A 12259-nucleotide genomic window follows, 5' to 3' on the forward strand; every position below is an offset into this window, starting at 1 on the left:
AATGATAATAAAAGAGAAAAATAATTTTGTAAAGACAAACCCTATTCATTGTACCATCTTTTCAACTTTCTGTATATCTTTCTTTTCAAAATAACAAGTTGGGGGAAAAATCAAATCTTAAATTTTAAATCCTTCATTTCAGGGGTCAGCAAACTGTAGCCCATTGGCCATTTTTGTTGTTGTCAGATTGGAAAACTGCCATACTCACTGGTTTGTATCCTATCTACTATGGCTGCTGTGCTACAAAGGTAGAGTAGTTGCATCTGGCACTCAAAGTCTCAACTATTTCCTATCTGCCCTTTACAGCAAAAGTTTGCAGATTCCTGTTTAACTGTGGAAGGCTATCATATCAGTAATCGCTTCATATGCATACCAGTAATAATGGGTTATCCCTTAAGCCTGGTTCACTTGTTTCAAAAAGGAAAGAAATAAAGCATTCAAGGAAAGTACATTTAACTTTTTATTATTTTAAAAATCCAACTTCAGTTAGATTAACAGACTAGATTAGAACCTCAAATGTATTTGATACAGTATATACTGGATATCTATTACTAAAAAGCCAGTTGGAATATGACCTACGCAAACCGAAGGTGGGTACAAAATGGAAGTAATCATCAAGCAATGACTGTTTTCCTTCCCACTGGTATCGACTGCCCGTGCTCTGTGGGGATTTATAGGTTCAAATTTGACACAGATGAAAAGCCCGACTGGGACTGCTTTTCTGCGTATACTCTCGTCCTTCAAAACAGAATTCCACGTTATTTGTTCCTTGCCTCAAGATCTTACTTAGAACATTTATAACTTTCAAATGACCTAAACTGAGGAACTGGGGTAAACACACAAAATATGGCCTTGTCCGTCAATTGTCTGCATGCATAGTTCACCAATACACATGAGCAGCTTTCACACCAGTTTGTTTCCATTTCCTGATACAGTAAAATAAAAACTTAATTTTTACTTTTGTCTTTGCACAATTCGGCCTACAGCTCCAATAAGAATGTCAACTCAGACGGCTTTCAGAAAAGGCTCGTAAGAGAGAACTAGAGTTATTCCTCATACCGAATTTAAATCTTATAAAATTTCTGCAGCTTTATGATCACTTTCTGATCTACCCTACCTCTAAATCTAGTCTATTTCTGTACACACTTCCAAACTATCTTTATAAATTTCCACTGCTCTGATCTCTTTTAACATCTTGATTGCTAAAATACAGCTTCATAACCATGGAATTTTTATGAAGATATAAAACATTAATGAATACTTGCATTTTCATTCATCACTGCTCCTATTTATTACATGTTCTAATAAATCAATAGACTGAAGCACTAAGACATGCTGAAATCTAAACTTAAAACCCGGATGGAACTGCAATGTATAGATTACAAATAGGCTTTTCTTTCCCAGAATTTATATACAGAAGCCCTTCAGTATGTAGCTTTTCCTGAACAAATTACATTAACGCATTTATTTGCTTTACATTTGTAAAAATTCAAGGAAATCTTAAAGGAATATTATTTGCAAGACATTTGGCATAAGGTGGTTTGTAGACATTTAGGAAACAGAAGTTTTAACAAACTGAACACAATTTGTGGATAAACCCTAAATAAAATGGATTTTGGAAGAACTGGAATTTGCAGCAACCACCCTTATAAAGAGATCCGTGCACTGTCATTGGAAAACACCCAATCATATCATTCACTAGGTTCAGATACCAGCACAGTATAATGAATTCTAAGAGGATGGGGCTTGATTTGTGGTCAAACTTAATGCAAATTAGGAGCCCAGCATGATATACCAAAGAGTGCTTTACCATAGTTCCAGCCGTTCCATTTCCACTTTATCCTACCATTGTACTAGGATAGATGAATAATGATGTCAATTAGTCCTGTAGCTAAATTTCATGAGAAGCATGCTTACAGATACAAGAACATTTATCCTTAGTTTTTGATAGTGTTCAAAGCATCAGTTGGTAAGTTGAGCAAATAATGTTAACAAACGGAAGACAGATAAACAGCATTAATGGAGTGGAAGAACCTCACTCTTTAATTAACTTAAATATTTTATTTTACTACTCTATAACCCCGAGCTAGGGAGCTCAACTGTTTGTGGATTATGTCTTCTTCAAGACACCCACATGGTCAGACCCTCCATGAAGGCATAAACCAATATATTTTCTAAAGGACTTTCAAGGCAATTTATATTTATTTTAATATGACAATATATTTGAAAGTTAGAAAACCTTTTTTCATTGAAAATTCCGAAGGACTTGAAATAGAGCTCAATTTAGTAAAAGGAATTGGTATAGCTGAAAGCAGCTAGAGGTTTTTTAAAACCCTACATCTTACCTGGAAGATTCATGAGAAACAGATTTCATTTTACTAAGACAAAAGCTTGCTGTTCAACTGATACTCCATCAGATAGACTATAGTTGTTGTAATTACTTTACATGTAATTAAAAAGTTACATTATATAAGCCACTAAATATTGACGTTCAGTTTCTTTTCTTAGAAGATCTTGAAGGAAGAGAAAATGGAAGAACCAGTAGATTGCATTTAATACAACATTTTGGCTTGAAGAAGGATTTACCTACAGCTTCGGATCAAACTCCCGTTTGTTCATGTCAGCCATACTTAAGTGGTAAGAAATCAAACTTTTCACTCTTTATAGTCCTTACATACCACATTATAGGATGCAGAGTCAATTTATAGAAACATATTTTGTAATGAAAACAGCTTACGTAACTATAAATGGCATGAGTTTCACATTAAAGATTAAGTACAGCGGTTTTGAGTCTTTCTAAAAATACCAATATACAGTATTGTTTTAGGTGGTCATTTGCATAGCAAACTATTAAACTAGAAACTCAATGGTTCTAGGAAAACTTCACATTATGGATAGTTCCAGAAAGATGTATTCAAAATTAAATCACTTCTCTTAGAAAACTTTAACCTTTATTTGCTCATCCAATAGTAAGCTAACCACTTTTACCCCATCCCCACTTTACACAGTACACCAGCCTGAACAGATTCTGTGCCACAATCTGATTCGAAGGGCTTATCATTTACTTTGTGACTATACTGGATAATCTGGATGTAAGCAAGTTGGGGGATTTTAAGATGTGGGTCTCCTGTATTAGAAAAGCATAGTTTACAGTATATTTAAAAAAACTGCATTCAGTAATATTGCCTTTTGAAAAGATATCTTCAAATTGCAAACACATCTATTTTCACAAAACAATTTGGTCAGGAAAGTTTATTTTAACATTCTAAAGCAATAATGCTTTAGATGTTACTTAAGTGCCCCAGACAGGATTAACAAAATTGTTTCTAAATTACAAATTTAGCTCCTGTAGGAGTCTCAGAAAAGAAACAGAAGAAAACAATCGCCCCTCCCAAAGGAAGTATGACACACACATTTTGAAGAAACCCCAATGTTTCATGCAGTGGTAGGCAAGATGTAAAAAGCCACCCAAATTCACACATTTCTACACCAATCATCATCAGAAAAAAGTACTCCGTAGTCAATCTGTACATCCAAATGCATTTGAGAATCTATACCTACGTTACATTATTTAATGTTATATACATTTATTACCCACCCCCCTTGTTTTTAATAATTTCTTATGTAAAACCTTCATTCAAACCCAAAAAAGATGTAAGACTAACTTGGGGGAAGGAAAAAGATAATCACTTTAGACATTCAGTTAAAATGTAGTTTATCTAAATCTCAAAATGTTTAATAAAAACAAATATCTTCTCCATTTAACACTTTGCTTTCTAACTGTACAGTAAATTGCATTGTAGAGAGTACACTTCTATCTTCAGACTGTATCTTCTTTGGATGGAATTAAGATGGAACTGAATAGTTTTAAGATAAATAAATGGGAAGTTGGTCCAACTAAGATGACAGCAGATATATTACATGCAGGATTTAATATTTTTTAATTCTCTCTTTAAAAAAAAAAAAAGGATGCAGTTGCATTGGAAAAAAAAAAAAAACAGGTCAAAAAGAACCCAGATTCAATATATAAAAATGTCCCACAATAGGTTGATGGTGGCAGTAAAAATAAGAGAAAAGAGTAATCTTTCTGGAACATCATTTTTCAATAACGTAGAAACACTAAGTGCCAGGAAGATTCTATTCATGTAATTTTAGCATCCAAGTTTCCCTCTATTTATTTTATTGGAACAAATGCTTTAAATAAACTATTTGTCCTCTTCACTGAAGAGAGCTGGTCTATTTCATCTTTAATAAGCTAGTTTTTGGGAAGATTAGCCATGTACTGTAGTAATGCCTACTGCATAAAATCCAAGCATTTGCTGTGAACAGTTGGAGAAAGCAGTCAGTAAGAACCTAGGATCAATGGAAATAGATGTTACTTTAAGCCATCCACGAAAGAGAGACCCACAGAGTACCCAGTGTGAAAGCCCAAATCTCTTCTTGCGCTTTTCTTTTTTTTTGCTGTGAAGTTTCACCCCTATGAAAGAGAAATTGATCCGAAGTTCCAGGTTTTCTTGGGTCTCTAATCAATTTTCACATTAGTATAGATTTTTCGGACAAAGGCACTTGTTCCCATGTAACCAATTGCTCCTGCAAAGATAAAATAAGATGTTTTAAAACAAATACATATAGGGCAGTATCCATAATTTACAAATACTAAATGCTCTCTGCTCTGGAAAGTTATTCTTTTTTCAAGATAACATCTTTTATGTTAGTATTTGTTCTGAACTTATTAAAACTGCATCATTTGTTTTGCAAATCACCTATTACTGTCACACTGTCATATACCAAGTTAGACCTGATGTGATATTTTTAGAATTAGGCATTAGTTATTACATGTATATGAATTAAAATACATCACTTACAAAGCAAGAATAATTTGATAATGATAAAAATTTGTTAAATGAAAAAAACATGTATTTTTAAAATTTGAACGTAAGTTATTCTAGGTCATTTAAACCATTTTAACATGTTCCCCAAATCATATGCTACCTAATGGAAATAAGTGATGGGATTCTCTCAGAAAAGGACTGAGAACCATGGCCCAATTAGAGGCATTTTCTGGTGAAATTTTTATCTTTACATTACAGAAGCTCTGTGGTTGGTAAAAAGGAAGACATATTCAAGAAAGTAGATGAGAGAGACAGGTAAGTAGGTCAGGAGTCATGAAGTGTTTTGAATAATTAGCCTCAAATGAGGCTCAAAACACCAGAAAGCAAGGGATTTGTCTGTTTTGTTAAATTAGGTATATACCTTACAGAGTACTTGGCACATGATAAGGTACTCAATAAATATTTGTTGAATGAATGAATGAATTGGATAGCTCTTCACTGCAAATTATAAGGGGTCTTCAGAACAAGACAGCTAGTCAATCAAGTCATAGAGAAGATTCTCCACTGGATTTAGAAATTTACCATCTGAGCCCAAAAGTAAATCTTCCATAAGTAAATAATGATACACACACACACACACACACACACACACACACACACCCCTAATTAGCCACCTTTGAACTAACTTCTATTCACCCAACACACACACACACACACACACACACACACACACACACACACACACACACACACACACACACACCTAATTAGCCACCTTTGAACTAACTTCTATTCACCCAACTGGTGTATATAAGGAAAGAAGTAAGTCTACTCTACTCTGCCTTTCCTATATATGAACTGTACCTCAAGGTACCAAATGGTTGATGAAAAGAAGTTTCTCCTTACAGAAGTATCCCAGAAATATAAAAGGTACAAAAGAATTAGAATATTACAACCACCAAGGCATTATTTGAACTAGGCAATAATTATCAATGGCTGCTATCTTCACAGAGAGAACCAGTGCCTCCTGATAAGTTTATAAACCCCTACTAAGTACTGCTAGACAAGTATTCCTGAGTATATCAGGCCTATAGCTCTAACTACCCCTTTAGAGGAAATTGGGGAGAAACACATGGAAAAACATTAAATGACACCTCAGCAAAATTCAGAGTGTGGAAAACTCTACAGAAATTAAAACAAACAAAAGCTCAAGTTTCCTACATAAATTGCAAGGGAAAAGAGAGAAAACATCAGTAGATTAAAAGAGCCCTAAGAAACATTTTAACCAGGGGGCTGTGTGGCTCAGTTGGTTAAGCGTCTTGACTCTTGATCTCAGGGTTGTGAGTTCAAGCCCCATGTTGGGCTCCATGAAAGGCATGGAGCCTACTTAAAAAAAAAAGCCAACATTTTAACCAAGCAATACATGGACCTTAATTAGACCCTGATGCAAACTGTATTAAAAAAGACATGGGGATGAGTGGGGTAAATGTGAATACTAACTGAATATTTTAGCATATGAAGGAATTATATATATGTATATACTGAAATATAATTATTATATAACTATATATCATTTTAAATATTACATAATTATACAATTATAATTATATATGTACACACATATAATATACGTACTGAAATATTTACAGTTAAAAATGACATGAGGTCTGAGATTTGTATCAGAATAAAATGAGGGATAAGGTGGGATTATGAATAAGACAAGACTGGCCATGTGTTGATAATTACTGATATTAGATGATACATAGGGACTCAGTATATATACGTATTTTTCATTGTGTGTATATATATATATAAATAATTGTCCCTCTTTTTGCATATATTTGAAAATTTCCCATAATTAAATACTAAAAGTATCCTTTTTTAAAAAAAGATTTTATTTACTTATATGACAGAGAAGAGAAGAGAGAGCACAAGCAGGGGGAGCTGCAGGCAAAGGCAGGGGAGAAGCGGGCTCCCCGCTGAGCAGGGAGCCCGATGCAGGGCTCGATCCCAGGACCCTGGGATCATGACCTGAGCTGAAGGCAGACCCTTAACGACTGAGCCACCCAGGTGCCCCTAAAAGTATTCTTAACACCCACCAAGCAACAAAGTAAACCTATTTCCAATTATTTTTGCAATTAATAGGTATTTATCAATAATATGAAGTAGTTATATTAACAATTACACTTAGAAATAGTGATAATTCATTCTGAAATAGTTATAAAAGAAGTCCTTACAAAGTAAGGAAAAAGGCCATTCAATTTGTAAATAGAAACTTAAATTCTTAGAACATAAAAAAAATCTATAAAATTTTAACTAGAATTAAAATTTAACTGGCCTAATATCATACCAATCCAATAACCAAATCTAATATTCCAGACTTATAAAACTGTTCCCCTCTGAGCAGAGATATGCTTAAAAACAAAACAGTATCAACCTAGAGAATCATTTTTCCTAATCTTACGAGTATCTCAAGAATAAGCATATAAAAATATGACTTTATAAAAGGAAGATACTAAATACGCTCTCTAGAAATGTAAATGTCTTGAGAATAATAGAGATACACTTTTTTTTTAAAAGATTTTATTTACTTATTTGATAGAGACACAGCGACAGAGGGAACACAAGCAGGGGGAGTGGGAGAGGGAGAAGCAGGCTTCCCGCAGAGCAGGGAGCCCGATGCGGGGCTCGATCCCAGGACCCTGGGACCATGACCTGAGCCGAAGGCAGACGCTTCACGACTGAGCCACCCAGGTGCCCCAGAGATATACTTTTAAACTTAATTTCCTTAAAACTAAAATGTTACAATCAAAATATGAAAAACTCTAACAATCTAATTATTTCCACCTTAACACATTTCTTTTTCAAAAAAAATCAATAAATATTTTTCTTTCAATTACTGACTAAAAAAAGCATTTTAGCAATATAACCTGATGAAGTGCAATTTTTGTATTATGATGACATTTTAATCAGTTCATCCAAACTGTTTCTCCGCCCCCCTCAACCCCGCCAAAACAGATTAGCACTGAAGGCACATATACCCGTGACAGAATAAATGCTGGGACGCTGCCGCCACAGCAGGCAACTGTAAATGTGCCAAGATTTTCAGGCAGCAAGATGAAATTTCAACAGAAAAAGCACTAAAAAATTAGCTAGATTCATTCCACTTTCTTTGTAAATGTCAAGATACTATCTCTCTAGGTCTTCCTAAGATCACATATTGAGTCAAGAAAAAAAGATTTAACCCTCTGCATAATCTCATGATTCTATACATCACTAAATGCTAGTGATAATCAAGAAAGATCTCAGATTAAATAAAGAGGAGTTTGAGGAGCAACATTCTTAAGGAAGGCAGGCTAATAACAACACGAAAGGAAACTTCTATTGCCTAGAGACACACAAGGATGTTCCCATGTGATACAAAGCTAGTTTTAATCCCAGTCCTCTCCCTCAAAGTTGCCTAACTAATTATCACAGGGAAAGGTTATCACAGCAGCTACAAATAAAATACGTGATCATAATACAGAGAACTGTCTCTCCTTATAGCTTGTGGAATTAGTTTTACTACTTTACAATGTCATTTGTGTGTGTGTGCGCACACGCACATGATCAAGTATATGGTATATAGAAATAGGACAGATTTTAACTGACATAAAACATTTGTTTTAGTTTAAGGTGTACAATATAATAATTTGATACACGTGTATATTGTGAAATGACCACCACAATAAATTTAATTAACATCCATCACCTCACATAGTACGTAGTTAAGATTTTTTTTCTTGTGATGAGAACTTTTAAGATCTAATCTCTTAGCCACTTCCAAATATACAATATTGTTAACTGCAGCCACCACACATGCCTAGAACTTACTCATCTTATAACTGGAAGTTTGAACCTTTTAACCACCTTCACTCATTCTGCCCACACTCCTAATCCCCCCACCTCTAGTAACCACCAATCTATGGAATGTATTCTTTCGATGGGAGGAAAAAAGCAATCTTGGTACCAAGATTGTGGTACCAAAGGGCCACAAATGTCATACGAGAACCTAGCTTTTAACAAAATCATCATGTCTTCCTTATTCTACTGCCTACCCTATAGCTAAAGATGGAATTACCAAAAAAAAAAAAAAAGTCAATGGCAAATAACAGAGAAATGAGAAGGGTCTGAATTATAAACTACCTGGAAATGTTTTCACAGTGATTAGTCCTAAAGCCTTGCATCATTCCCATGGGGGAATTAGCCTCACTTATCAAGTGAAAACCGGAACCAGAAGAAAAGTAAGTTACTTGAATGCATTTCCCTTAAGGTACCTCTGCTTAAACTCATGAGGTTGTTCTGAGGTGAAAACACAAGGTGTAGAAACAAACTACAGACCCAGAGACACAATCCCAGAACAGAAGCAACCCAAGAAACAGTGGTATTATCCTCATTTTACATAGTTTGGAGAACCGGATCAAGGGATTATTAGCCCTCGTCAGTGGGGGAACAGCGGCAGCCACCATTCATGGAGCATCTGCCTGCCATCTACCTGTTAACCCACATCCAGTCACTGAAGCCTTAACACAACCCTGTGAGGTGTTACTTCTGTTTTGCAAATGTGAATGTTGAGGAAGAAAGGTTAAATAATTGGGCCAGAATAACATGGCTAATAAGTAGGGGCACCAGGATTCGCACCTAGGACTAAGTGACCCCAAAAGCCCCAGCTCTTCCCATTCCCCGCCATGTCTCCCACAAAACTGAGTCTCTCTTAACACCTGATAACAGACCTGCATTACTCTTGCGCTTTACACATGATAGTATGACAAATAACTACTCTGAAAAATATGCCCATTTTACAGATGAGAAAATGAGATTTAGAGAGCTCAATATGACTTCCCGTGGCCACAAAAAAGCAGCATAGTGATTTAATCTGGGTCTCTCAGGCTCTCAAGTCCATGACCCTTCCCTTTATCAGGATGCTTCCAATACCTCTTTCTTTATTTTCTAGGTATTTCACACATGCTAGAGACTCTATCGTGTGGTGATAACTATTACTTCTATTTAATTGTAATAAACCCCAAAAACAGTGGTATTATCCTCATTTTACATAGTTTGGAGAACTGGACCAAGGTACAGAACATACAACGTGGCACAGCCAGAACTTAAACCCAGTCTGCAGATACCCAAGTGTGCACTTATAACCCGGACACTGCCTCTCGGACACAGTTATCTCCATGAACAGTCTTAGAAACTTCCAAACAGGAATCATTCAGCCAACACCTTAACCTGTTTCCATCATTATTGTTTCCAAAGAGACTAAGCTAAAAAAAAAAAAATGGCCAAATTTCAACATGAAAAAGAAACTAATTGTGGTACAGAAAAGAGTGCAATACAGAATTATTAGAACATTAAAAAAGAATCAATGATGGATTTTTGAGGAATAGTCAAAAGGACTGAAATCAGACTCTTTATTTTGTTGTTTCTGATCAAGCAACAAAATGTAATTTCCAATTACTATATTTTTCTGATTCTAAAAATCTCAAAGATTTACTCATGTTATTCCAAAAACTTCAGAACTTACCACACATTATCCCCAAGGCTGTGCTAAATACTGCCATATATCCAAAGTAAAATGATGTTTGAAATAAGCCATACATCCTGAAATAAGACAAAAAATATATGTAGTATATCCATTTTTACTTTCAACATAGGGCCTTAAATTCTATTTATTTATTTTTAAAAATTGGAGTATAGTTAGCTGATACACAATGTTACATTAGTTGCAGGTGTATGCACAGGGACTGGACAACTTTTGATTTTTGCTGTGCTCACCACAAGCGACCATCTGTCACCATACAATGCTGACGATACCACTGCCTATGTTCCCTATGCTCAATCTTTTATTCCTAAATTCTGGTATTTAAATGACAACTTTAGTTTCCTAAATACAAAATGAGAAAATGTCTCCACTTACTTTGTTTTGAAAAAATAGTAGTAAAAGGAATACATGTAAACATAGATCGCAGTTGATGCAGCAGAGAGAAAACTTGTCCATTGCCTGGAAAAAAAGGTAACTCTTTTGAATAAATGGCACTGAAACAGATTTTAAACCAAAGAATTTTATAAAAACATCCTTGAAAATTCTGTGTACTTAAAAATAAATGCATGTAGGGGCGTCTGGGTGGCACAGTTGGTTAAGCAGCCAACTCTTGATTTCAGCTCAGGTCATGATCTCAGGGTCATGAGATCGAACCCTGTGTCGGGCTCTGTGCTGGGTGTGGAGCCTGCTTAAGATTCTTTCTCTCCCTCTGCCCTTCCCCAACCCTGCACTCAAGCTTGCTCTCTTTCTCTCTGTAAAACAAATAAATCTTTAAAAAAAAAAAATGCATGTAGATGGCATTTAAATATATCAACAAGGAGAAAGCCTAAGATTTGGAAGGAGAGATCCTGAATTTTGTCAGATGCCCTATTATAAGTGACCTTAAATAAACCACTTCTTTTTTCAGAACTATCTCCTTTTGTTCAAAATGGATCAATGCTTTCTCATAAAGTTCTTCCCACATCCAAGCACTTTTTTTTTGGCTGATACTACTTTTCCTCTAAAATCTTCATCATTTTTGTAACTAAAAAAAATTCCTATACTATCTTAAGGAACAAAATTTCTACACAGATCTTTTACTTAATACACTTCAAACGGCATCTTCCTTGAAAATATTATAGTCCCCTGAGGTTCCTCCCCAATATAAGTACTTACCACCTATAATCCTCTGCATTTAGTAGAAAGTATGTGCACACAATGGTCACACAGACGGTCACAATGCACAGGATGACCAGCACCAGCATCATGAAGCCATAGACATAGTAGATCTTATATGCCCAGAAAGATGTGAAGATGAAATACCTAAGTAAAATGCAATAAAGACACAGTTTCTAGTCTTTAATCTTGAAGCTCACCCCACTTTTGCTAAAACTCACATCTTAGTTCTCACTTTCATCATACTTAAATTTCAATTATTTTCTTTCAAGTAACTTCCAACTCTCTTACCCTTTTTTATCTATTAAATCCTCCAAAAATCTCTCAAATATATTTTCTTGGATAATCTTTCAAGAACAGATTTTTTAGTAGGGCATTCATCTCTAAGCAAACTGAATAAATTAGAAGCTTAAAGGAGTAAAATGTGGCAAAGAAAAATGAAAATAGCTAAAAATTCATATCTGTAAAATAAAGGCAATTCCTTCATTGTTTCATTTTTCTTCTAGATACAACAATATTCAAGCAATGTATATTCTAGATACAACACTATTCAAGCAAAATATATTTTATTCAAATGTATATTTTAAAAAATGTATATATACACCCTAGTAAATTTTAAAAAGTAGGTTTGATAGAGTAATACTGTATAAAATTAGGAAAATAAAAATAATTAGAAAAAGAAAGCCTA

At 34.8% G+C, this 12259-nt stretch overlaps 1 protein-coding gene across 1 annotated transcript in view; it reads right to left on the reverse strand.

The window, feature by feature from the left end:
- Window positions 1-447: 447 nt before the first annotated feature.
- The window catches only part of TM9SF3 (transmembrane 9 superfamily member 3), a 76436-nt gene continuing 64624 nt past the window's right edge, over window positions 448-12259 (reverse strand). Inside the window, exons 12-15 of the mRNA XM_027595817.2 lie at window positions 11572-11718; window positions 10792-10875; window positions 10399-10475; window positions 448-4590 (exon numbers count right to left, since the gene is read on the reverse strand). Coding sequence (XP_027451618.1) covers window positions 4523-4590; window positions 10399-10475; window positions 10792-10875; window positions 11572-11718 — 376 coding nt within the window. The 3' untranslated portion in view covers window positions 448-4522. The remainder of the gene's footprint in view (window positions 4591-10398; window positions 10476-10791; window positions 10876-11571; window positions 11719-12259) is intronic.

The sequence above is a fragment of the Zalophus californianus genome, chromosome 15, assembly GCF_009762305.2.
Source record: "Zalophus californianus isolate mZalCal1 chromosome 15, mZalCal1.pri.v2, whole genome shotgun sequence".
Classification (NCBI taxonomy): Eukaryota; Metazoa; Chordata; class Mammalia; order Carnivora; family Otariidae; genus Zalophus; species Zalophus californianus.